Raw genomic sequence first — 27990 nt, 5'->3', positions numbered from 1 at the left:
CTTTATGTGTGCTTTGGTCCTAATAAACATAAGATAGGTCAGTGCAATCCTATCACATGGGCTTGGTCACAACTATCTGTTAGTGTGTTGATAAGTGCACAATGCTAAAACAGGGGGGAAATGAAGAGCCAGTGATGTAGAGAGACGTAAATACAGCGTACAGGAGAATAGTGAGGAGGGGTGGAGATGGAGAGAGAGAGCCAGGCCATGCATGGTGCCCTTGATTCAGCCCAGGGGAGTGTGAGAAGCAAGCAGATGAGCTGGACCACAGAGCAGGCTCTGTTCACAGGTGCCCCTTTTGTGTGTGGCCAGACAGACGTGTGCGTGTTTGTGTGTCTGTGTGTGTCACTGCGTGTGTTTTCTGAATTTTGTGTGTGTGATAGAGAAAGAGGTTGAGCAGAGAGAAAGAGAGAGTGAGAGAGAGAAAGAGAGAAAGAAAGTAAAACATTAAAGAGTTATTCATCTGGAAGTAAGAAGCAGATTGTGTTGAACGATATCTGATCTCATCAGGTAATCAATAGAGGCAGAATTTATTGGAAGGTTTCCAGAAAGGAAGTGAAAAAATATATATTTAGTTAAGAACACTGCAGTTCCAGTTTGGCCACAGATACAGCTAATAGAGTTATAGACTTTATACATTTAAGTTTTTGTGTAGTTATAGACTTGATGCTGTTGATTTCTAGCCTGTAAACCCAAACCTATGATGCTGTTGATTTCTAGTGTAGGTGTGTGTGTGTGTGTGTGTGTGTGTGTGTGTGTGTGTGTGTGTGTGTGTGTGTGTGTGTGTGTGTGTGTGTGTGTGTGTGTGGAGAGGTTACCACTGGAGCAGGAGCGGTGCAGGATGAGGCAGAAGCAGAGAGGGGAAGCAGAGGGGCATCACACTCCAAACACCATATCAGAACCCATCCACACAAGACACTCCAAACACCATATCAGAACCCATCCACACATGACACTCCAAACACCATATCAGAACCCATCCACACAAGACCCCAAACACCATATCAGAACCCATCCACACATGACACCCCAAACACCATATCAGAACCCATCCACACATGACACCCCAAACACCATATCAGAACCCATCCACACATGACACCCCAAACACCATATCAGAACCCATCCACACATGACACTCCAAACACCATATCAGAACCCATCCACACATGACACACACGTTTCTAGGGAAGGTGCACTTGTGCAGGACGACTAAGTCTTTATACTGAGAGAGCATTAATAAAGAGTGTAGTTAAGGGTGTGCTGATGAGTGTGGAAGCCTGGAGTATGGAACCTGCACACTCAGATGGCACTCAAGCGCACGGGCCCCTAGTTGTCTTCTAGTCCTCAGCAGCTCTTCATTTGGACTTCACTCCTCTGTCTTGGCAACTGAACCCAGGCGTCACATCGCACTCTCTCTGGTTCCTCTGGGGGGAGGAAAAGAGAGGAGCAAAGCATGGGCATCCTCCCCCCCTTAACACCCTCCCTCAAAGCCCCATCCATCCATCACTGTGGTCTGTTGTGACAGCTTCCAGATTTGCGATCCAATCAGGTCACTTTAGGTCTGCCCTTACATCTGATTTACATTCATCACAGGCTTCGATTGGTGAGTGTTACAGTAAATTTGTTTTCATCAGTCCAAACAGCTGACTTTGGATCATGTTATCTCTACACTGGTGCGTGTGTGTGTGTGTGTGCATATTTCTGTCCTCACCTAATTGCCCTTCTAAAATCAATCAGTCATTGCAATATTAACCTCACATTCCTTAAGAATTCAGCAGTACAATCCACATGGAGCAAAATGATGACACAGGAAGTGTGTCGGATGCCCTGAGAGGCCCTGCAGGTGACACACGCAATCTTCTGTTTGGAGCGTTTCTGTGGCAGAACACACCAGCCAAACACAGCTTTCATCTCACAGATACCAGCTATGGTTAGCTTGTTGGAAGATGAGAAAGTGGTTTATGTGTGTGTGTGTGTGTGTGTGCATGTGTGTGTGTGTGTGTGTGTGTATGTGTGTGTGTGTGTGTGTGTGTTTTACCATGTGTAAGAGATGGCTTTGATTTGTGGGATAAAAGCGACCCCCGTCTGCCTTTCATTGACAGGTTTATTTAAGGCATAGGCATCAGAGTGCGCACACAGTCTCCCATACAGATGCACTGAAACACACACACACACACACACACACACACACACACACACACACACACACACACACACACACACACACACACACACACACATATCCACATCACTGCTGCATGCACAGTGTCTCTTTGGAGCTTTAATGTTATTTAGTCATACTTCAATGCAATTCATCTGATTCACACACTGACAGAAGTGTCCCTAGGGTTTGGCTTGAGACACTAAATTGTTGTGGTGTACAGTATGTAATCATGGCAAAAGTAAAACTTACTCTTCACACATTTACCTTTTACCACTTTTTGAAAACCTACTACCTTGTTAGTAGGTTAGTAGATTATAATAGGTTTTATGTGTTTAGGCTTTTATTTTGCTAAATGAGACAAGTGCTCTGGAATTATAGTTTCTCTAACTTTAAATACCACAACAGCATCAGATCAACCAGATACTGTTAGCATTATGTGTAATGTATGCATATTGGTAATACTGTAACTTCAGACCTGGGCAGCATTCAGACGGAATTGCATGGCAATCTTGTCCTGTCCAAATCCTACATTCCTCCAGAAGAAGCAAATCCTGCTGCCCATTAGAGAGTATTAGACTTTTGCATTTACTAAGCACTGGGCCACGCTTCCTACAGCTCCACCCCTCTATTGTATGCTAATGAACACGTACAGTCCTCAGCAAAGCCTTGGTGTAAATCATAGATTTTGCCACATAAGACAAGTTATTTTTATCTGTGTTCTTCTCGCGGTGTGTTTCTCTTAAAGAAGAGCTCCACTCTCCCAGGGGAGGAAGTTATGAAAGATCCATCAATTCATTGTGCTGATTTGGGCTCCAGGCAGCAAAGCCGAAAGACCTGACCTTGAAGATGCGGCTATGAGGGACAGAAGGTGGAAAAGCAGACTCCCCTCTCTGAAGACTGAAGAGAGAACAACTGTTTAGACATGAAACAGCGAAAGCCACTGCAAATATAAAGCAAGTTTCAGTCATTTGAACACTTTACACTACTCACTACTCTAGCTGGCCACAAAATGTAGCATACATACCATCAGTCAGATTGAAAACAAGGTTAACCCAGTTTGCCTTATTTTGCATTTAACCTTGGTTGCCTAGCTCAAAAAAGTGGAGAAATAACAAATATATTCACTGTTTAGTTGCACACAGACATAGCTCACACAACAAGGACATGGTGTTGTGGTTCACACACAGTGACAACAGAAAGGAAACAACAAAAGTTACGGCCTTTCTAAACTTGATCTGACCTTATAGCAGTAGCTATATAATGCTGAAAAACTCAACCATGCTGCGTTGTGCTGTGCTCTATTGCTCTCTCTCATTGTGTGTGTGTGTGTGTGTGTGTGTGTGTGTGTGTTAATCTCCAGCTGCTTTCAAAGGAATGCTAATCAGGTTTGGTTTTCTGTCAAGAGACTAGGCACAGAACTACTGACAAACCCCTCCCACAAAATCCGAGAGCGGGGAAAGAGAATATTATCTGGCGGTCATTTGCTTTAACCCTGTTGTCACAACCTATTTCATCGGCCAACCAACACTGTTGCATAGTAGCTTATGGAAACTCATGGGAGCATGTTGTCAAATCTGGTTGTTGTCAGAGCAACTGAAGCTTTGGGTCACTGATAGTAAACTGAGTGCCTCTTAAGTGAAAGTCCTTTGTCATTTTGTATACTATAGTGATTAGATGGTATGCACAAAATATAATATCCTGTTCTTAAGACATCTGGAGCAGCTACTGATGACTTTAGAAGCTATCGTCCCATCTCCAACCTGCTATTTATTTCTAAACTTCTTGAGCGCACTGTAACCTCACAGCTCCAAGAACACTGATCATGGCCTGTGGGAAGTGTTTCAGTCCAGTTTTAGGGCTAAGCACAGCACCGAGATGGCCCTGGTCAAGGTTATTAACTACCCACTCATTGCCGCCGATACAGAACCATGTCAGCATTCTCTTACTGCTTGACCTCTCAGCTGCCTTCTACACGCACAACACACTGCTCACCCAGTTGGAATCACTGCCACTGGCACTCCACTCTCTTGGTTTAGGTCATATCTCACAGCTAGGGAACAGTTTGTCTCCATAGGTCATTTCAGGTCACCCAGTTCACCCCTCTCACACGGTGTTCCCCAGGGTTCTGTCCTAGGTCCCCTGCTCTTTATCATTTACATCCTCCCCCTTGGTCACATTTCACATCAGTATGATTTAAACTTTCACTGCTATGCTGATGACACACATTTTTAAATTCACACTAAGCCCTCCCACACACTCCCTCCCTCCAATCTGGTCACCTGCCTCAATGCCATTAGCAACTAGATGACACAGAATTGTCTCAAATTAAACCATGACAAGACAGAAGCCATACTCATTGCCACACCAGCTGTATTGAAAAAGCTCAAACAATCACAGTTATCCATCCCTGGCTATTTTACCACCACTACCTCTGAATTCAAAATCCTTGGTGTCATAATTGACTCTACTCTCTCCTTTGACTCTCACATTGAATACATCACTAAGTATAAGTATTCATACTCTTTTGATCCCGTGAGGGAAATTTGGTCTCTGCATTTATCCCAATCCGTGAATTAGTGAAACACACACAGTGAGGTGAAGTACACACTAATCCCGGCGCAGTGAGCTGCCTGCAACAACAGCGGCGCTTGGGGAGCAGTGAGGGGTTAGGTGCATTGCTCAAGGACACTTCAGCCGTGCCTACTGGTCGGGGTTCGAACCGGCAACCCTCCGGTTACAAGTCCAAGGCGCTAACCAGTAGGCCACGGCCGCCCCACTAAAACAGCCGTCTTCCACTTCAAAAACATTGCCAAACTCTTCCCCTCCCTTAACCCCACCACTGCCGAGACTCTCATTCATGCTTTCATAACCTACATAACTACTAACAGACTACAATACATATAAAATTCCGCTGCAAGGGTTCTCCCATAATAGGCCCTGGCAACACATCACTCCCATCCTCCATCAACTACACTGGCTCTCTGTGCAATACCGTATTCAATTCAAAATCATCCTTCTTGTCTTTAAAGCCCAACATAATCTTGCATCCTCTTATGTTTCAAACCTTCTGACCCCTTACCAACCAACCCACACCTTACAGTCCACTGATGCCCACCTCCTCCACCCCCACATCTCCCTTCCATGGGTAACCGGGCGTTTAGCGTGGCTGGCCCCAATCTCTGAAACTCCCTCCCACTTGCACTACATGTACAGTACGTCAATGCTATCCATGCTAAAAACTCACCTTTTCACTCTTGCTTTTCCTTTCTACTCCTAACTGCCTCCCTCCATCCCATCCTTTCCCCTGTCTATCTACTGTTGTTTTATTTTGGTTGTCAATGTTTGACCCCTGCTGAATGTATAGTGTCTTTTACTAAGTGTACAGTCTACATGTATTGGCCCTGTGTGTTGCTTTTATGCTGCTTTTATGTCTGTGTGTTGCTTTTATGCTGCTTTTATGTCTGTGATACTCTTGCCATTATTGTGCAGTGTCCTCGGGTGACATGAAAGGAACTTTAAATAAAATGTATTATTATTATTATTATTATTATTATTATTATTAGAAAACCCCATACATGTAATTCATAAGGTTCATAGACTTAGTGCTGTTATTGGCATTAGTCCCTCAATATGGCTACAACTGCAAGCTGGGCCACCTGCAACCATCAGTTTGTATTAGTGGCTGCTGCTTAAGATTTAGATCCTTTCAACAATAAAAACAAAAACAATGCTTGAACATTCTATTTGGTTCCCAATCTACTTCCTCTGCATTAAGATAACATATGGAATGTTAAAACCAGGGCTTGAAAACGAAATTTTTTTCAAACGTTCCGTTCCGAACGGTTCAGGTAGGCCTATGTTTAACGTTTTCGTTCTTGCATGCGTTCCGCCACCAACATATCGGTCCTGAACCAGTTCGGAACGCAAAATATTGTTCGTTCTTAAAGTTCCGGCAGTGTTTGGCGGGCCTATCAAGTCTATTTTTGTGGACTTTACCTTAGAATAGACGTACTCATTATTTCCCCTTGATTTAGCCTATACCGCAGACTTACTGTAGGCCTAACCTATGCCTATAAATAATTTCTTATCAAAAACATTTCTGGATACATGCTAAACTCCTTACCTGGTTGTAGCCTAAGTTTTATCCATATGGAGATCTTCAAAGGCTTGCGCTATAATTCCAACTCTGTTTATAAACGAACCTATCTGTTGCTGACAAGGCCTATCTCAAATTTCCCGTTTAACTCTTCTACATAGAATAGGCTATAATTGCGCAAAAATTTCAAATCCCGACTTGAAAACGACAAGGCGTGGACAGGCAAAATAGTCTATTACGCATAGGCTACAAACAATTTACAAATCAGTTTCAGTAGCCTATGCTACGAGCTGGCCTAAGATCCGAAGTGGCAGACGGATAGGTTACATTACAACAGCAAGACAAAATATACACATTTGGACCAAAAGGTCCATTTATTTATTTATTTATTTTTTTTCAAACTGCAGAAATCAAATGATTAGGCTGTTCGCCTACAATCAAACGAGTAGAACATTTAGGATATGCTTTTATAAAATTTTATAAAATATATAGAGAACAAAAAAAAAACGTTATTAACCGGTTTTGTGGATTTCAGAATAACGTTTCTGTTCCGGAACAGTTGAAGACCATTTTGTTTTCGTTTCCGTTTCCGCTCCGTAAAATTCCGTTCGTTTTCGGTTTTCGTTTTTGTTCCTTGAACCGGATCGGAGCCCTGGTTAAAACGGAAGCCTTGTGGGGCCAAATATGATGCTAATGGAACTCTCTTGAAAGGGTCTATAGATGCTCAAGAAACATGTACACAAGAATCATATGTATGAACAGTATGTCGTCACACTGACACATCTCTCACCCCACACATTCATAGAAAGCAGTGTTACTGGTGCCTGCTTGTGTCCGGGGCTGGTCAGAGGCGCTGTGCTCTTAAACCCTGGAGGCCAACTGACCCATTTTTGGCAGACAGTTGTGTGATGCAGCCATGCTCTCTTTCTCTGTCTAACACACACACACACACACACACACACACACTCATGCATGCACACACACACATGCACACACACACACACACATGCACACACACACACATCACATGAACAAACGCACATACACGTGCACACACACACACACACACACACACACACACACACACACACACACACACACACACACACACACACAGACCTTGTTAAGTCCCTCTGTTGAGAGCGAAGGACAGCAGCACACTCTGAAAGTGAAATCATTATGATGGATGGCAACGCCATGTGTTGCATCAGCTGTCTGTGCTCTTCCTGTCAGCTTGTATCCACACAAATACACATGCACACACATACACATACACACACACACTCACACTACAACTGCAAGTCAGGCTCCCACTCATCAATGCCTAATCAGGCCCAAGCTGAGTCATCAGCCAGTCTTCAGTGAAGTGTTACCTGACTAACACATTAGTCTGCCATTTAGGACTGCTGGCTGTCCATCTCTGATAAATCAATTCCCTAGCATTAGGGTTCGCTTTTGATGACATCTCCATGAGGCACTGCTCTCTGCTACCCTGGAAATCCAGAGTTCTCGCGAGAGCACAATGGAATTGTTTCTGCGAGACACTCTGGCAATGAGCAATGATGCACGTTAAAGTGATGAAGACAGCGCTGCAACGTTGGAGGACAGTACACATTGGTCGTAGTGTTATCCGATTGCGTTGAAGTCCGAAATCATTCAGAGTAAACATGGTCTAGTGTTATCCAATTGCGTGCAGTGAGATTTTTAAATGCATCTTTCTAGATTACCAGGGTCTGGATTTTCCAGGATAGCTCTCTGCACTGCTGCTGAAGAACTCTTGAGAAGGTAGTCCATAACTGAACTATGCATATGTAGGCTGGTGGGCCTGTACAGAAACAAACTGTTACTATTTCATGCCTGGACATGGCTTTACATTTAAAAGGTCTATGGCCTGTGTTGCTGATAATGTCAAAGATATACAACAACATATGGAACATACTGTAACGTCGGCGCAAAAGACAGTGCTAGCGTTCTCCCGCGCAGGGCATCCTGGGATACCAGAGCGAACGTTTGGGGGGTTTATGTTGTTAATTCTCCTTAGTTTTGAGTGTAATGTTAGCGTCTTTATTGTAACATGTTTCCTTTTTAGTTCTCCCTCGTGTGTGATCCTTTTTTGTGTGGGGGGCTGCGTCCTCCCCTGTATGTGTAGTGTGTGTGTCTGTTTGACATGCCCCGTGTGTATTGTGTTCTGAGTTTTGGTCTTGGTCTGTGTGCTCTCGTTCTCAGCTGATAAACCTTTTGATTGGACAGCTGTGTGTGTCGCTATCAAATCGTTACAATACTTTTTAAAATAATCATTGCTAAAGACAATCTAGAAAAAGCTATGCAGGCCTACATGGCTCAGAACCTGGATGAGATCGGACAATGACACCATATCACAAAACCAAATCCATTACAGTAACTTAAAATAATGTAAGGCCTGGTTGCCGAAATCATAAGAATGTTTAAGTGAGTGGGTGTGGCTGGTGCATCTCTTAGGAGAAATAATATTTTAATCGACAACCATTGGAAAAGGAGAAAGCACAGATTTTCTGAGTTCTAATTTACATGAAATGTGACAGTGCAATTCAAAATATTTGTTTAGCCTGATAAAACTACGAATTTGTCGAGTGAAACGTTTTACACGCTGACAGTTACAAAAAAATCCAAATGACGTAATGGTTAGGGGTGTGTGGAATTGTAAAAGAAACCTCAGGGCGTCCTCTGCTGGTCAATGAGTGGAGCAACAAAATATGAAAAAGTCTATCGAAGATCAAACGTTTCTTGTATCTAGTTTGTTCATTCTAACGGGTAGGCGTACGTCTTAACACGTTTGTTAGTATTATGCATAATGAATATTAAGGGTAGGCTAGTGTATTTTAAAGTGAAGAAAATCCTAAAGTTTCACAAACAGCACTGAGTAGGCTAAAGAAATAGGATAGTTTCAGAAGCAACCTTTAGCCTTTCAGCATCTTTGAAAATGATCAGAGGTGCCCAATTCTCCGCACCTTCAACCACAGTTTTGGAAGAGAGCATCTGTGTTTCATTAAAAATTATCAATCTCCGACATCTAAGCCATCCCAGAGAGTGTTGAGCGCGCGTGTGTGCTTTAAAGGCGTATTTCCTTCTCGCTCTGTTTCGGGACTTCTCATATCTGTCAGAAACGTTCCGTTAAAAGTGCATTGGGAGCGACGGGACCCACCGCGTAACATAAATATCCAATTATAGACACATCAAACGGACAGCTGATTAATAATTTATAACGCTGACGTACTTATATAATCTACAATGCCTACTTATATAACTGTTCTATTTTATGCAGGAGTGCATTAGGGGATTATTGTTTCAAAGCCACTCCTGGGAGAAGGGTAGGGGGTTGGGAGACCTTCGTTTATCAAATGTAGAAACTTTTCCTGACTGTCCTCACTTCCGTTAGCATCCTGCTTCTGTGTTTCCTTCTGAAATTTCACTTGTTTAAAATTCCATAAGGAAAAACAAACATCTCGGAAAAACGATATCCCTGGACATCAACCTTTACCAATAGACAAGGACAAGCAATACATAGTCTATTTTAAAAATGTAAGTTCACACACAAGCGCGCGCGCACACACACACACACGCACGCACACACACACAGGGACGTGCACAGGAATTTTGAGGGGTTGCTCTCATAGACATAATATACATAGACGCCGCATCGACCGCTACTCCTTACTAGCGCTGACGAGATTTGGAGCCGCCATCTTGGACCGGTCATCCACTCCACTCAGTGTAATCTGTTTGGCCGGTGAGATGAGCTGTCAGCGCACTTAATTAATCATATCTCACTGAATACCGAACAGATTCTCACGCGTTTTTTTTTGCTGCAAAGGTCATACATGTAGCTATGATACAGGACACATGATTTAGCGTATTTTAATAAATTATAAATTATAATTATAAAACATTTAAGTGAGATCAGTGCCATTCAGACATCTGAGGGGTATTCCAAGTAGGCCTATGTGGTTTAGTGACAAACTTGGGTAAATTGACTCAGAATAAGTTGTAAACCTCCCAGTAGAAAAGCTGTATGATACAGGAAACATGGTTGTGTGTATTTTAATATTCATAGTGGGCTTAACAGTAATAGAATATTCTGATATATGATATATTATAAAGTGATGACATCCAATATAAAAACTGGGAACATAACTAATCCACGTTTGACAGCATAGACAAAAACTGGTTTGATACAAGTTTTAATGAGTTAAATTGACAGAAAAAAATCCATTAACATTTTCAGTTCAGTGCCATCAAAAATAAAGTGATGAACAGACATTGGTGTGGCATAAAGGAAATGGAGTAACTGGGTTCAATATCAACAGCATTTGTTAGACAAGTTCCATAAATATTGTAAAATGCAAGTTTGTAGGTTTGTTTCTGATCCTTAAAAAACAGACATTGGTTTGGCATAGTAAGTGTAACAGTTCATCAATTCAAGACAAAAAGGTGACTTGTCACTTGTACAGTGTCAATGGGTTCATCAACAGCATCTGTTATTTACAGTTCACAGAAAGGTTCCTGCCCCAATGAAGAGATTAAATAAAAAGGAATTAAGAAACATTTTAGAAACTGCTAAGATCAACCCGTTCATTGCAATCAGTAAAGAATCAGGGAGTGTCTTCACAGGCTCAGTGAGACAGAGTTACCGTCATGCAGTTGGTTCTATGATTTTGACAACTGGTGCATGTCATTTTGTATGTTCCCACCTTGCTAAAATTGCTTGGCTGCTTTGGCTGAGAACAAAAGTGCTTCAGACAGCAGGTGGGCAAATAAGATGGCATAGTAAACTGGGTAAATTCCATAAAAGAGGACTGAGTCAACCAGACGATGGGAAAATGGGACACAGAGTGGCGAATGCAGGTGATGAAGGTGGAGCTCATAAATCAAACATTCAGTCACAGTGTAGCAGATGCCCTGCAGTACTGCAATGAAGAGCTGCACCTTCCTCAGTTCCAGGGGTGTGAGGAGACCGTTCAGTTCATTCACAGTCTTCTTGAACAAGGCAGTTGTTCTGGAGAGATACAAAATAATAAATAAATGAATGAAAAGGAATTTGAGAGGCATCTTATTCTTGTTAGGGTAAATGACATGTGAATAATACAGTGTTGGGCAAGCTACTTCGAAATTTTAGTGAGCTAAACTATCAGTTACTCTGCCATGAATAAAACACTACACAAAACTACCACCCAGTCAAATGTATTAGTAGCCTAACACACACACAGCAGTAGGCTAGTTCACTACATAGGAAGCTACTTTAAATTGTGCTAATTTCACATGACAAGAAAAGTGTAGCTTGTCTGGCTAAGCTACTTGATAAATAAAGAACTTGAGCTATTGAAAAGTTCCTTTATTTAGGAAATAGTGAGGCTACCACCAACACACTTAGGCTACAAGTAGCAGCTAGCGATTGCCCAATAGGCTAGTCTGTGCCACTTGTGTAAAATTCGCCGGCCAAATCTAGTATGATTTATTTCTACAATAGCCTTCTTGTGTCAGTTGTAATCTAAGTCAGTGTTATGGAATATGACTTATCAAGTCTCAGTTCATAGCCGGGTGAACACCGAGTAAACATAGCCTAGCTAGATGGCTACGATTTTCATACATATCAAAGATTGCTCCTTCTCAGCTCTGGTAATATTCTGTTCACAAAATACAACTAATAGTACGGTTATGTTAAATCTTACTTGTGAAAAGTAAATCCCCCGAGTATGGTCCGCCGATTTGAGAAGGAACATGCTGCACAGTGCTGTCATCTTGTGTCTTCTGCTGCAACGCAACGAGGAGTATGACCGGTCCAAGATGGCGGCCGCATTTCTTGTTTCCAGCAGCCAATGCGGTGTCTATGTATACTATGTCTATGGTTGCTCTGACCTGAAAAAAGGGTAGCCTATAGGCTATGTGATAACGGGCTGCTTCTCTGCAAGCTATCTGTCTGATTATTTAGGCTAAACGTGGCAAACTCCGCCTGGATTTATGAAGATTTTCATTAATTTCATAAAACTTGATGACGATGATCGTTCGTTTGTTATACATCACAAACACACCTTTTCCGACAACGTTGAGTCGTCTCATACTGTACGACAACCGCGCAAATCTGCTTCTAGGGCCGCTTATGCAGGCTCAGCTCAGTTGCCGGTCGCGTGCAGCGCTGCAGCCACGTAAACAGAGTTTGCCCTTCCCCTACTGACTTTCACTTTCGGTGCTCGAATGGAAGTGAATGAGGCTTTGCGATTTTTTTTTATCTAGGCCTACGTGAAATTCTGCATCCATTGTACGATTTATTTTTTATTTTCCCCAGAAGGGCAACATGAGTCAAGAAGGGCATATGGGCAGTTGCCCGGGACAACCTGAGCAACCCCCCTGTGCACGTCCCTGCACACACACACACACACACACACAAACTAGCCTAAAGTCTGGAGTCTCAAACAATAATCCAGCTACCATAATATTTTGTGAACCTGCTCAACATGTGGCTTAACAGAGTTGAATATCACCTAAAAATGAAGTGGTGGGTCCACAGGTCACAACAGAGATCGCCACACTCTGCAGAAGGCGTGTGCCCCCATCATAAACATGCAGAGATCGCCACACTCTGCAGAAGGTGTGCCCCCATCATAAAAACACGTGGTAGAAGGCGTGTGCCCCCATCATAAAAACACAGTCCCTCTTGCAGCTCATGGGGGCAGTTCACATTGCTTTGATGTGATGATTTTCAGTGTTGATGAAGAATGCAGAGAGAAACATGCATTAACATCTCTCTCTCTCTCTCCCTCCCTCTCTCTCTCTCTCCTCTCTCTCTCTTTCTCTCTCTCTCTCTCTCTCTCTAACAAGAAATAACCATATCAACAGCCTTTGAAGCAGACACTTCCAGCAAACTAAAGCAGAGCAGGCATAAACAAACTGAAAATGCAAATAGCAATGATGCATACATTACTCCATCCACATCTTCTCCACAGGCTCTGTTGTTGTGGCTGTGGCACACTAGGATGAATATTCATAAATAGGTAGATAGTTGCAAAGTGAGTTTGCTTTGTCGAGTTTGGAGTGCAGTTAGCAATCAGTGACCCAAAAAGATGCTCCATATAGCAGGCCCAGTTCTGTAGACTTCCCAGGAAAACAGAAACAGCGGCATGATAAACAGAGGAGCCGTGCTCCATTACCCCCATCATTCATATCCTAGCATCATAGCCTACATTCTGTAGGATACTAAGCATTATAATGGATCTAGTTTCAGAGGTCTTTCTGCCCGACTGTGCCACCCAGTGATGCTTGTGAAATCTTTTCTCAGTGATTCTGGAGTAAGGACGCAACACAGGAGAAAGGGGCTTTGGGTAGATGTTACATGTGCTATGCAAGTTTTTAGAACAATGTTTACGTAACGCTGAGTATCTTATCCATAGTTCTGTAATGATCTTTAATCATAATCTTTATGTAGTAATGAAAATATTCAGGCTAACTCGGCTATGTGAATGCCCACAAAATGTTTGTTTTCTTTACCCAACACTGCCAGTAGACTAGACCAGCCTGGATTAGTGATACACACACCAAACCCACAACCTGTACCAATGTACAAGTGTACTGACAGTAACACAAAGCAAACTAATGATACATTTAACACAAAGCAAACTAATGATACATTTAACACTTCAAAATAACATTTGCTGATGATCCTTACATTTTTCAGTAGCCATAAAATCTGGTTTGGTTCTTAATGGGAGCATTTACTGAATGGAAATTAAAATTCCACTGGAGCTCCAAGCGGTTGTGTACACATTGAACAAAACAACGAGTTATGGCGTTGCAACACTTTTTCTTACGGTATACATAAATTATTATTATTTAATTTGTGTGTGTGTGTGTGTGTGTGTGGTGTGTGTGTGTGTGTGTGTGTGTGAGAGAGAAAGAGTTAGTTGGAGTTGTCTGTGTGTGCAGATTGGTGTGCAGGTGTTAGTTGGGTGGTAATGAGCTCTGGCCCTGGGTCTGCTCTGAGGCTGAGGAACATGGCTGCCTGGAGTCACAGAGGTCTGCATGCATGCTGCACATTTCACATTCTGGCAGGAGCCCGCCAAATACAGCAGCTCTAGCACACACACTGGAGCGAGTGAGCAGAGGGAGCAGGGAAGGAAGAGAGCCGACTTCTCATTCCACTGAGCGCACTCCATACTCAAACAGTGAATAGATGTCAACAAACCCTTGACAATATGATCTCTTGGAGGTTTGATCTTTAAATATCACTATGCAGAAAAATGTCGGATTGATTTGATGAAAATGTTAACTGAGAGGAGACCTGCAATAGCAATGGAGATAGCAATATGTGGTGTATTTGAACTGAGCTGTCCTGACGGTAGTTGTCCACAATGCCTCAATCCATATGACCTGCAGGACTCCCTCTTACAGTCATGTTCAAAAACACCATGAAACAAAAGCTATCTCACGTGGCATCTTTCCATTTGTAATTACGTTGAGTAACATTCCAGGAAAAGCATGGCCCCGACCCCAGGTCAGTGTCTGCGCTCATTAGAGATCTATAGGTGTGCCTCCCGCCCCTCGCGCAGCGGCTCCATAGGAGGGCCCTTGAGTGGGGGAGCAGAACAGGAGGGAGCGTAATCCTCAGGGGTCACACGCCGCCGCTGCCCATGTTAGGCACAGTGCCTGGTGGTGCAAAACACAATGTGAAAGGCATGTGACCAGGCTGCCATAGCTTAGAGTCAGGCCGGCACCCTCCTAATCTGCTGCAGTCACGGAGCGCAGCGTGTGAGAGGCATTCTCTCCCTCTGTTTCAGAAACAGCAAAGAGCCACAGAGCAACCTAACATCCATGGCAAGGAGGCAGGACAAAAGTGTTAGACTCTTTGTCCCGCACTTCTGTCAAACACAAAGGAGCTTCATTAGTGTGATCGTAATGCAGTAAAGTATTTACAAAGCGCAACACATGAACAGAGGTGTATCATGTAAAGCACAGAGCCCTATGCATTGCCAAAACATACACACACATACCATTCTCACTGTGTGTGTGTATATGTTTGTGTTTTTAACACCTAGGCTGGGATCTGTCCTCCTCTGAGAACAGATGAAAAATCCTGGGCATGGTGGGTGTTTCTGCACATTCTCATCTGAAAAGAGAGGAGGGCTGAGGCAATGTTGACAAAATGCACACATCCATGAACACATATGCATACAGACACATACACACACACACAGGCACCAATATGCATATGCACATACAAACACACACACGCATACACACACACACTCACACACACACACACACACACACACACACGCACGCATACAAACACACACACACAGGCACCAATATGCATATGCACATACAAACACACACACACTCACATGCACACACACGCATACACACACACACACACACACACACACACACACACGCACGCACACGCACGCACGCACGCATACAAACACACACACACAGGCACCAATATGCATATGCACATACAAACACACACACGCACACACAGACACACACACACACACAATTTCACACAACTTGAATTTCCCCTTGAGGATCAATAAAGTATCTATCTATCTATCTATCTATCTACACACACACACAAACACAGGCACCAATATGCATATGCGCATACACACACACACACACACACACACACACACACACACACACACACACACACAGTCACTGCTTCATGAGTTCAGTCTGCTTCTTCTAGTGTGTGTATGTCTACAGTATGTTTTGCTTTGTCATAACCGCTGTAGCCTGTTTTGTTTATTTGCAATGAACATTCACACAGAGCACTTACTGATGGAGCAAATCTACTGCAATATCAACTTTTCCAACATGATGCCATGAAAGCATCGCCATTTGTTCCAAATACACACAAACACAGACACCCACATAGTCTCTCCCTCTCTCTCTTTCTATCTTCTATCATTCACAAGGCAATGACAGATTGTCCAGGGAGCAGTGTCTGATGAGCACAGGTCACAGCAGGGGAGTCTTCTGGACAATGACTGAAGTCCAGGACTGTACAGGACTCTTTGATGGCTGCAACGCTGGGCCTCGCGGAGCAGAGAGCCAGACCAGCAGAGAGCCAGACCAGCTGAGGGCCAGACCAGCTGAGGGCCAGACTAGCTGAGGGCCAGCACACGCCAGTGCTCTCTGCTGTGTCTGCGTACTGTACGGGCCTCAGAACCTCATGTGCGATGGAGAGCAGTGGCTGGGCGTCTGGCTGTGCTTCTCTCCTGATGACACTGAGATGTCCAGTCTGCGGCCCAGTGTTGCGGCCGTAAGATGTGTCTCTGTCTGTGTGAGATGTGTCCCAGTGGCCAATGTTGCGGCCGTAAGATCTGTCTCTGTCTGTGTGAGATGGTCCCAGTGTGAGGCCGTAAGATGTGTCTTTGCCTGTGTGAGATGTGTCCCAGTGTGAGGCCGTAAGATGTGTCTCTGTCTGTGTGAGATGTGTCCCAGTGGCCAATGCTGCGGCCGTAAGATGTGTCTCTGTCTGTGTGAGATGTGTCCCAGTGGCCAGTGTTGCAGCCGTAAGATGTGTCTCTGTCTGTGTGAGATGGTCCCAGTGTGAGGCCGTAAGATGTGTCTCTGCCTGTGTGAGATGTGTCCCAGTGTGAGGCCGTAAGATGTGTCTCTGTCTGTGTGAGATGGTCCCAGTGTGAGGCCGTAAGATGTGTCTCTGCCTGTGTGAGATGTGTCCCAGTGTGAGGCCGTAAGATGTGTCTCTGCCTGTGTGAGATGTGTCCCAGTGTGAGGCCGTAAGATGTGTCTCTGTCTGTGTGAGATGGTCCCAGTGTGAGGCCGTAAGATGTGTCTCTGCCTGTGTGAGATGTGTCCCAGTGTGAGGCCGTAAGATGTGTCTCTGTCTGTGTGAGATGGTCCCAGTGTCCAGTGGTCCTGCCCACGCTGCTCCAAGGCCCGCAGGTGTGGCGCTACGCCTGCTCAATCCTCCCGCCACGGCCGCAGAAGTGACAGCTCCCTCATAACGGCTATATTAAGGTTCGCTGTGTGTGTGTGACATGTCGCCAGAGTTTTCCAGGGCTGCCGAGAGGAATCCACCAAACATTTCGCACCGCTCTGACACTTTTCCAGGCCTGCCTTTTGCCGGTCATCACGCTACGGAAGGCAAGATGGCGAGGTTAATATCACCACTCAAGGAAGGAGATTCTTTACTTGTAAGACGGAGAGTCGCGCGGCACCAAGCCTCACTCTGTCCAGGACTTGGAGAGATACCTACAGACACTAACAGAGACACACGCACACAAACAAACACTCCAACACCGCTACTGCGTGCACAGGCTTGAGCAAGTGCAAGGATTGTTCTGGAGTGGTCTCTAATACCATGGACTCATGCTTGCTTAAAGGATGGATTGTGCTTCTCACTCTTGCTCAGCTCTGCTGGGCTCAAGGTAAGGTGCATCTATTTTGTTGCTATCACTGTCTGATTTTATTTGCATAGGAGTTTATTTGTAGTTGGCAACTGTTGATTTATGTGGAATCTTCAGACTACACTAATTAAAAACATTGAAATCATATATATTTTTTATATATTTTGGTTGTAAATACTATTACAAACCAGTGTGCTGGCTGCAGGCTGCTGATCTGTATGACTGATTGTTATTCCATTGTGTTTTGCTGAAACATTACTATAGTATAAACATAACTGTGAGTGCACACAGCAAGGCATGAGTGAGGCATGAGTGAGTTTAGTGGTTTAGGGCAGGTGGCATGGCCCAGCTGTGGGTAGCGGGTGTGTTGAGTCCAGCTGAGTGGTCACTGAATGCCCTGATGAAGTTACCTGGTGAACGATGTGTTTGTGCTGGCTAGGAATGCACAGGCAAATGTGCTGTGGTTGATCTACTGTAACAAATTACTCTTAAAGAGCTTTCTCTCTTCTCACCACGTGGCATGGGCATGGCAGCACCGTCTACAGACTCCCCCGTCCTGCAAGAGACGCTGGCTGAAGCGCCCAGCCTGGTGGCCGTGGAGGAGGCCGTGAAGGTTGCTTTTGAGCAGGCCGAGCACGTCCCCACAGACACAGAGTTGCCTGCAGAGCCCGAGGCCGAGGCCGTGCTGGAGGACTCAGTGGTGGAGGCCGCCACGGACGAGGACCAGCCAGAGCCCCAGGTGACGGCGGAGGAGCCAGCGAGTGAGGCTGAGACAGAGGAGGTGCCGCCACAGCAGGAGGAGGTGCTGGAAGAGGCTGCCTCTGAGGCTGCCGAGGCTGCACCCGAGGCTGCTGAGGAGACGCTGCCTGCCTCTGCTGTAGAGGCCACTCCGGAGCAGGAGGAAGCAGAGCCAGCCACTGGGGTGGAGAAGGAGGAGCAAGCAGGCAGGGAGGAGGAGGTGGCAGCCACCACTGAGGGAGAGGAGGTCACTCAGGGAGTACTACAGGAGGAAGATGGAGTGGAGGTGGGGGCAGCATCAGAGCAGGAGGCTGTGTCAGAGGTGATGGAGGCCGCAGCAGTGGAGGCTGCAGCTGTAGCTGCTGCAGGTGAGGAGGGCGGAGAAGGGGAGGCTACAGAGGGAGAGGCGGAGGCAGGAGCAGAGCCAGAGGCCGCAGGCCTGGAGGAGACCCAGGTGGCTGCTGTGGGTGAGGAGGACTCTGCAGTGGAGGAGGCAGCTCCAGTGGAGGGAGGAGAGGCAGGAGGGGAGGTGGAGGAGGAGGTGGAGGAGGAGGTGGAGGAGGAAGCAGCTGAAGTGGTGTCAGTCCTGGGTGAGATAGGAGGAGTGGAGGGAGGAGAGGAGCCGAAAGAAAAGACAGTGGAGGAAGAAGGAGAGGGAGGCATAGTGGAGGGGACGGAGGAGGAGATGGAGGGAGGTGCAATGGTGGTTGCTGTGCCATCTGAGGAGGAGGAGGAGGAGGAGGGAGGTGCAGTGGTGGTTGCTGTGCCATCTGAGGAAGAGGAGGAGGAGGAGGAGGTGGCACAGGAGACCACAGACACCAGTGAATCAGATGATGAAGGTAAATGTGCCTGACATGACACCACACACCACCACGGGCTGTGATGCAGACATTATAACTGTTTATTTGCAACTGCAGTGATGGTGCAGTGCAGTGATGCAGACATTATATTCCCACCATCACTGCACACCTCCTCCTTATCGCTTGACACTCTCTCATTAACACACACAACGCAAGTTTGTATTGCATTTTGTACAGATAGTTGATAACTGGAAAGTTGAGGACAATTCTCCATTCACCTCTGCAGGATTCACTCAAGATGTATGTCCCTTTTATAGAGTTTCTGGTTAATCCAGTGAAGACAGTGAGTGTCTTCTTCATCCACCCAGCTGAATATACGGCCCCAGCCCTGTCATTCACCCCTGTGATAAAGCACAGGGCTCTCTGTCTTGTACGCCTGACCCACTTCCACTGAAGAGTAGCTCCCTCAGGGCTTAGCCCACTGCAGCTCCTGCAAAGTCGCCATAAACCACAGAAAAGCAGGCACACAGGGCTCCTCACATGATGATGTACATGCACACACACACACACACACACACACACACACGCACACACACACACGCACACACACACACACGTACACACACACACACACACACACGCACACACGTACAAGCACACACATATACATGTTAATACATACACACGCATCAGACATCACAAGATCATACACTGACAACTCTCTTTTTTGTGATAGGCTTAGTTTTTGTGATAGGGTTTCAGATAGAGTAGATTCATCTTGTCTGCAACACCTGACAAGTGAATACATTATATCTAACAGTGTTTCATCTTGAAGAGAGTTCTGTGAGAGGATTCTAGTTCCCTTTGTTCTTTTTAAAACCAACTGGTTTGAACATGCTGTTCACATACTGAATGTACTCGGCTAGCTTACGCAGTCAGACCTCCACGGTAGTGCTGCATCTGCTGCTGCGGTCTGCGCTGAGGGTGGGGGTGGACCCCACACACACACACACACACACACACACACCTACTCAAACTCAGGTCAAGCCGTGGTGCTACCACAGGGACCTGTGGCTGACATTAGCTTAGCAGGCTTGAGAGTCACACCCCAGTGAGTTCAGCGTGGACATGGGAGGGGGTTTCTTTTACATTCCATATGTTCCCTCCAAGATTTTCTCTCAGCTTTGCGGTATAATATTCACCCACCTGCTAAATACTTTCCCCCCACTTACTCTCACTCCATCAGGGGTGGTCACCACGGAGAGCGCTGAGCCAGTGGGCCCAGTGGCGGCCCCTGAAGACAACACACTGGCCCGGGAGGTCGCAGAGGAGACCAACGTTGTGGACAGGCTGATTACGTCCGAGGAGCACCTGCTGGTAGGCCCAGAGGTGGTTGAGGCGGCGCCCACTCTGGTGGAGAGCCTGGAGGAGCTGCCTGCAACACCCCTGGGAGGAGATGAGGAGGAGGAGGAGGAGGAGGAAGAGGAGGGTGAAGATGACGCAGTGGAGGGGGACGTGAATGTGCTGTTAGAGTCAGCTGAACCTAAAGGTACAATCACAATATAGATCACCAACCAACACCCCCCAAAACACAAACAGAAGTCCTCTGAGGGCCTAACAGGTTTCTGACTTTATATTCAGATAACCAGGTAACAATAAAAAGAAAAACAGCTGGCACTGACGGGGAGAAGTCACCCAGAGGCAGGGAGTAAGAAAAACAGACCCGTGCCAGACCCGTGCCAACACTATGTTACAGCTCTGTTTCCATAAAACAAATGCAAGGAAAATTAGTCTCTTTAAGCAGTATAATAATAATAATAATAATAATAATAATAATATGCTTCAAAAATTAAAAGGTAATAAATAATAATGCTATAAATATTTTTGGTAAATAAGTGTCAAACGAGTTTGTCAGTCCTCTCCCAGCCTAGCTACCGCCACCTATTGCACTCAGCTTAGCTTTTTTAGTCCGGAAACTTTCTTTGCAAAAAGAATCACAGATCTATTCTGAGGAGTGGATCCATCAGCGACCAGGTGGGGTAGTTCAGGTCAATGACATTGAAACGAAGCATTTGTTTGAAATGTAGATAAAACAATGGCTGTGTGCTACAGCAACCTGAAGCAATAAATACAAATAGTCATAGCAATGCTAGCAATTGATGCAGGAGCCAGAATGGGTAAATTGACCAAGTCCAAAGATACTGTTTCTGTAATCTCTCCCATACTGATCCATGCATGATTAAAGGCTGGTCCAATGGTAACAAAATGAACCTGAGGTCTAACTATGCAATGACTGGAAGCAATCCCTAATGGTGCATGGTCAGTTTGGCTACCTGTCTGGTCCTGTCCTGCCTTTGGTATTATTTATGGACTGGTAATAAAATCAGTTATGATATTTGTGTGGGTGTTCAACTGAAACCACAAAACTGCCTATTGAATGGATGGATGACTAGTGAGTTGTAGACAGGTGTCTGTGTACATCAACAGATGGCCTTATATCGACTAATGAAATGTCAGGATTGAGTCAGTGGTTTACAGAGTGTGCTGCTAGGCTGTAGAAAGGTGTTCATCTGCTGCCCTTCAGTTTGGGGATCCGATTAGTTGAGCAATGTTCCAGAAATTTAAAGGCACCCAAGAGAGTTCCCCAGATTTCTGTACATTTCACGATGTCATAAAACTACTCATCTACAAAAACATCCCTTACAAACTGTCACCCTACAAAAACCCTACATAACGAGGTGTTGTCTTCATGCTTTGACCCGTCACTGAAAATAGAATCCTGAAACATCAACCTTTGGATGAACATAAGGTTTGACAAATAATGTCTTGTAACATAACCAGTTCAGAGAGGACCTACGTCTCCTTGAAATTGTGCAAAATGTGTGTTTAAAATGTCTCTGTGTTTCCTTCTGTAGAGGACACCTCTCTGGGCTATGAGGCTTGGAAGATCGGAGCGATTGCTGCAGCTTTCTTCCTTGTTCTTCAAACTGTTGTAACGATCGTGTACATCCTCAAATGCAAAAAACGAACAAGCAGGTGGGTTAGCAGCTGGGTGTGTGTGCGACCAGTCCAACGCACTGATGTGAACGCTCCTAGCACAGCCTCTAGACAAACAGGGCAGCCAAGAATCCTACATGTGTGTTAAATGTGTCAACTGTCTATCAGCATGTGAGCCAATGTGTATGCCACGTGATTGTGATGTCTAATGTATGCTGAAGCATTTGTGTATTTGTTTTAGTCAGTAAGTGTGTTTCAGTGGGTAAGTATGCTTTGTAATACTATAAGACATTATGTGATATGGAAATGAATCGCAGTAGACAGTCAAATTACAGTGTGTGTGTGTGTGTGTGTGTGTGTGTGTGTGTGTGTGTGTGTCTGTGTGTTTGTGTGTCTGTGTCTGTGTGTGTGTGTGCGTCTGTGTGTGTGTGTGTGTGTGTGTGTGTGTGTGTAATGTGTGTGTGTGTGTGTGTGTGTGTGTGTGTGTGTGTGTGTGTGTGTGTGTGTGTGTGTGTGTGTGTGTGTGTGTGTGTGTGTGTGTGTGTGTGTGTGTATGTGTGTTACAGTTCTCCAGCTCCCGAGAGAGCATGTGAGGAGGGTGGTGCGTCAGCTGAATCAGGCCCTGCAGAAAACACAGACACCACCTTACCATCTGAAGATGGCCTTCAGCAGTGAGTTCATCCAGCACACACACTCACTGCAACAGCACAGCTCACATGCACACAGCTCCTGAGTTTTTTTACTGCCCTATATTCTGGCAGAAATGTCAAGCTATTTTACAAGGTTCAGCACAGTAAAGAGTGTACAGTAAGTACCAGTGATTTTAGAATAGCTAAGGGGCATTGTTAGGCACGACACAACATGCTTTTCTTAAATGGTTACTACATGTACCTGGCAAGGTTTTTATAAAATAAAGACACAGCAACGAGAAATACAACGATTTATTCATAAATAATAATTTAAGAAATATGATAGTGGAATGGTTGCCAAGCAACTCCAACTTTTGTATCAATTAGTGATCCAGTATTAATGTGATGTGGTCAACGTGTAAAGGGGGGATCACATTGCGCGCGCCATGTGCTGCCTTCACCGCTAGGTTGCTCTTGGTCACCGCTAGGTTGCTAGGTTGCTAGGTCGCTCTTGGTAGCCTGACGAGCCACACCCACTTCAAGATGTAGGGTCTGGGAACTTACCATAGGCACTGCTAAATCCAAGGGGCGGGATAAACGGTTGTCTTTCAAATTTCCTTTGCACGCAATAGGAAAGCGCTTCAACTCATGAGTCCCATGCATTTTCCCACCAGTGGAGCAAGTTGGCTATTTGAAAAAAGCTTAACTCGAGTCACGATTCAAAGACCGCTGTTCGCCAGCAGCAGCATCCATCTTCTTTGTTTTCCAGTAGCAGGAAATTCACGCGGAACCGTCGCCGACTCTATACAAGATGTGATTGGCCTGATAGAAGTTTCATTTTTCCAGCTCGCAAGCCAACGGAGAGTTGCTAGACTACCCTGGCTGCAAATTACATTTGCTGCCGCTAGGGTGTGTCTAGATTTCTAGGCTTCTTGGTTAATGTAATGTCCCAAAGTGTTGTGCTTGCCACCGGGCTCAGCGCAAAATACCTGTGATTTACAGCGTGCCGCGGTCAAAGTTCAACATGATTGAACACCACGGTACGCGCAAGAGCGGCAAAGTGCTTGGTGCAGTGGCAGACCAGTTTTTGCGCACGCAAGCCATTGAAAGTAATGGGTTTCATAGTAGTGAGTATTTTAGAATGGTTTCAAACACGATTCAGCCAATCATAATAAAGGACTGGTACTATCCATCTTGAACACCCCTTTGACTTTTCAGCAGGGAGTTCATGAAAAATCCCTCTAATATGGCAAATGCTAAGAAAGTTTAAACTCCCCAATGCTGATTAGGTTGAGGCAAAGAAGGCCAAGTATCCCACTACAAATGCTGTGACCTCAATGCAGGCTTAGTCCAACTTAGTTTAACTCCCCCAATTACAGTATAGACAGAATAATTACTCTAATTATTGTAAACATTTCCTCCTCGAATAGTCATGACAACTGTAGTGTTACCGTGTTTTTATTGTTCTCATTATAGTCACAGTTGCTATTAGACAAAACAATTCTACATAACAAGTATGATACAGAATAAAAGTAAATGCTTAAAGACCACAGCCTCACCCTGATAATACACTTGGATTTTCATTTTGTGAACATGATTTTATCCACTGTATTGGTTCAACCCAGTTGCAGAGCTATTGATCTGTTTTCAATGATGAACAAACCCGATGAAAATGTTAGCAACACCTTTACTGTACACTGCATCTTTCTCCGTTTGTCATCTTGACAGCCTGTAAAATGCTGTTTAGGCACAGCAGACACTAGCTGCTCAAGAGAACCCTCTCCCCATCTGCCTCGGCATGAGATGAGAACATTCATAGAGTGCTGACTGGGAAATCTCTTTCTTTCTCTCTCTCTCTCTCTCTCTCTCTGTGTGTGTGTGTGTGTGTGCAGAAACACTGTGAGTGATGCGTCAGATCTAAAACAGGCCCAGCAGGAGGTCACCATGACAGACATTAAGCTGAACTCCACAGAAGAGAGCCGCAGCAGTGAAGAGTCTTCACATGATGTTAGAACTTCAGTTCTCTAAGGAATCACTCACACACACACAACACACACACACACACACACACACACACACACACACACACACACACACACACACACACACACACACACACACACAGCATATTACACACACACACAGCATCTTACACACACTTGCATCCATAAACACAGACATACCCACATGTACACCTCCTGTATACTGTACATATACTGTACATACATACACACATACATGCACACACAAAAATATCCATGCAAGTGACACACTCCTATTCCTCCTTCTGTTTCACTTAGTTTGTCTTTAGAACTGTGATCTATGAGGCCCTTTGATTGTTTTTAGGCTATTTAGTACAGTAATTTGTTGTGCTAGACAATAAGTGTATCATAAATATGTGTGCATGAAAACTGACTGCAAGTGTATGAATGGAAGAGAATGAGAGAGACAGACACACTATTTCTGGTTATGTTTATGAATGAGTGAGATATTGCTCAGTGTTTTTAGAACTCTGCTCCATGCTTTCCTGAGGGTCAATTCACTGGTTCAGGTGTGCACTTGAGGGTCAATTCACTGGTTCAGGTGTGCACTTGTGTCTCCTGTGTATCTGGTGATGAGGGCCACAGGCTCTTGGACACTGTTGCTACTACAGAATCACTCCTTACAATGTCTATTCACATCTGCCAGAAGACAACATGCATTATAGTATTACATACAATATTAAATGTTAAACACACTGTTGGACTTTGCATTTGTAATTACTGATGTCAAACTATGGTCATGTTCTTAATGTTTAACATGGAATTAAACACTGTAAAACCAGGTGTCCTGTCTTTCTTATAACAAAATGTTGGTATCTCAAAAACACAGCAGCATCACTTACGATAGACAGTAAAATCTGGCATTTTACATAACAGCAGACTCCTCCACAAATGATCCCCATTGTTTCGTGGAAGAGCTCTGACTGTCTGGCATTTCCTGCTGAGATAGAATACAGTATTTATGTGATTTGTATTTGTCTTTTGGCATGAAGGGTCAGATTTGTGGTGGGTGAGCTGGAATCACGAGGGGATCACAGAAGCCGTGGCGATCATGCGCTCCGGTGGTATTTAAGACTCAAAGATCAGGGGCCGCTCACAGGGAACTACAGTACAACAGAGTAAAGAGAGGGGGAAAGGGAGAAAGAGAGAGAGAGAAGAGAAGAGAGGGGGAGCAGGATAGAGAAGAAACAAAAAGGACTTCACATGAGATGAGCAACTGAACTGCCGTGGTACATTCTCAAGTGTGTGGCTTTGCCTTGTTGAATGACTGGGAGTGGACCGGAGGCTCTCTGAGAAGAAGCTGCTGTATCTCTGTATTGGTGTTGTGTACGAGTGAGCCGAGGTGAGCTGACTAGGAACCTAAGATTCCACTTAGACGGAAGACTGCACCCAGTGCGAAGGAATAACACCAAAGAAGAGTCTTTTGCAGCCGGAATAGTCTTTGAAACTTTTGTTGTTTAATGCGGTCCAAACTGCACAGTAGATGAGATCAGCCTGTTTCTGTTATGATAGGTGTTAGATTAATCACACATCATGACAGTATGTGTCTGTTAATGGGTTCTGTTAGGGGTTCAGTGCATCTTTGCTGTTAGCAATGTATATATGTATAGCCAGAGAAGAGAGAGGAGTCGTGAGCAATTATGAATTTTAGGACTAAATATTTGAAGATATTTTAGGGCAAAATGTGTTTGTGCATGCATTTTTGATTGTGTATCATGATATTATCTTGGTATTTAATAACATGTATTGAGAATATCCTGTTACAATGGAAAATTTCAGCCACTGTTTCAGCTACTCTGTGTGAACTCGTGCGTGTGTGTGTGAGTGTGTGTGTGTGTGTGAGAGAGAGAGAGGTGTATGTGTGTTTTCAGAAGTGTGGTCTTACCTCAGGGACTCTGTAAAATCCTCTTTGTGTGTGTGTGTGTGTGTGTGTGTTGCAGCATGTGGCGGACTGTGTTGCTGGTGTGTCTGAGTACCACGCTGGTGTACTGCCAGTTTCCCAGGGAGTGTGTGACTCCGGAAGGTTTGCGGAGCGGCCAGTGCTGTCCTTCTCCGCCAGGAAGCACTAACGATCCGTGCGGTGCCAGCCAGGGCAGGGGTGCATGTGTGCCTATCGTGGCCGACAGACGCCCTCATGGTCCGCAGTACCCCCACGATGGGCGCGATGACCGGGAACGCTGGCCACTACGTTTCTTCAACCAAACCTGTCAGTGTGCCGGAAACTACTCTGGCCACCACTGTGGACGCTGCCGACACGGTTTGAGTGGACCCAACTGTAACCAGCGCGTGACAGTGGGTAAGAGAAAGTGACCGAGACAACTCTGTGGCATCCGCACACGAGCCCAGATCAACTGATCTTTACCACTGCAGACTTCATCACTGCAGAAATGTGTGATCATATGCCTGATGCCTGAGAGGGGGGTTTGGTCTCAGATTACAGTATCCTAATGTGGGTTTATGCAGTCATTTACACTCAACAATACATATTCTAGCAAAGGTGAATATTGAACAAATAAGATAATGTTTAAAAAAAATAATATTTTCAAAGACCAGATCTGTCTTTTCTCAACTGCAAACCGTAAAGTATGCAATTGAGCCCAGATAGCTCAAATATTTTTTTTAGGTTTTACAAAATATAAGCTGGCATCATCCAATCATTAAGCAAATCCCATTTGTTCTTGCCCGAGCACAAGTAGTGTGTATTGTGTGCCAAAAATGTCCACCTCACATTCCTGTCATAATTCCCCTCTCTCTCATCCTCCAGCAGCACTTAATCTCATTCCCACTGACCTCCTCAGGAGCCTGGAGAGCAGAAACAAGCAGAATGATTCCTCTCAGATTACACAATACAGAATACAGAATAGATGCTACATGGAAATGTGTTTTATCACTGGCATATCACAATACATTCCTTTTAGAAAACCATTTCCATCTCTAAATTTGGCTGCATATAACTCACACAAAACCTTAGTCTGATCACCCATAAAGCATTTGTAAGTGTTAATTGTTCTTGCCTTTAGTGCGTCGTAATGTGATGCAGATGAGCAGTGCTGAAAAACAAGCGTTTGTCAACGCACTGGACATGGCTAAGCGCACTGTCCACCCAGACCTGG

The 27990-nt window shown here is 44.8% G+C and overlaps 2 protein-coding genes across 2 annotated transcripts in view; both read left to right on the top strand.

The window, feature by feature from the left end:
• Positions 1–7968: 7968 nt before the first annotated feature.
• On the top strand, positions 7969–24955 carry si:dkeyp-118a3.2 (uncharacterized abhydrolase domain-containing protein DDB_G0269086). The gene is made up of 8 exons (XM_048258043.1): positions 7969–8048; positions 17159–17692; positions 18205–18911; positions 19005–19248; positions 20456–20758; positions 22125–22245; positions 22773–22877; positions 24728–24955. Exons 2-8 carry the CDS (start codon positions 17626–17628, stop codon positions 24861–24863), a joined length of 1683 nt encoding a protein of 560 aa, XP_048114000.1. The 5' UTR covers positions 7969–8048; positions 17159–17625; the 3' UTR covers positions 24864–24955.
• A 926-nt stretch (positions 24956–25881) lies between these two features.
• The window catches only part of tyrp1b (tyrosinase-related protein 1b), a 6437-nt gene continuing 4328 nt past the window's right edge, over positions 25882–27990 (top strand). Inside the window, exons 1-3 of the mRNA XM_048260166.1 lie at positions 25882–26219; positions 26818–27173; positions 27898–27990. The exon at positions 27898–27990 is cut by the window's right edge and continues 230 nt beyond it. Coding sequence (XP_048116123.1) covers positions 26819–27173; positions 27898–27990 — 448 coding nt within the window. The 5' untranslated portion in view covers positions 25882–26219; position 26818. The remainder of the gene's footprint in view (positions 26220–26817; positions 27174–27897) is intronic.

The sequence above is a fragment of the Alosa alosa genome, chromosome 1 (assembly GCF_017589495.1).
Source record: "Alosa alosa isolate M-15738 ecotype Scorff River chromosome 1, AALO_Geno_1.1, whole genome shotgun sequence".
NCBI classification, from domain to species: domain Eukaryota; kingdom Metazoa; phylum Chordata; class Actinopteri; order Clupeiformes; family Clupeidae; genus Alosa; species Alosa alosa.
The sequence above is the reverse complement of the archived record's forward strand: the minus strand, read 5'-3'. Positions and strand labels throughout refer to the sequence as shown.

Excerpts from the sequence above, each read along its gene's own strand:
- si:dkeyp-118a3.2 (XM_048258043.1), top strand. The coding sequence starts at position 17,626 with ATGGACTCATGCTTGCTTAAAGGATGGATTGTGCTTCTCACTCTTGCT. Across the intron at positions 17,693-18,204 it reads TCAGCTCTGCTGGGCTCAAG|CACCGTCTACAGACTCCCCC; the intron begins GTAAGGTGCATC and ends TGGGCATGGCAG. Across the intron at positions 19,249-20,455 it reads CAGTGAATCAGATGATGAAG|GGGTGGTCACCACGGAGAGC; the intron begins GTAAATGTGCCT and ends TCACTCCATCAG.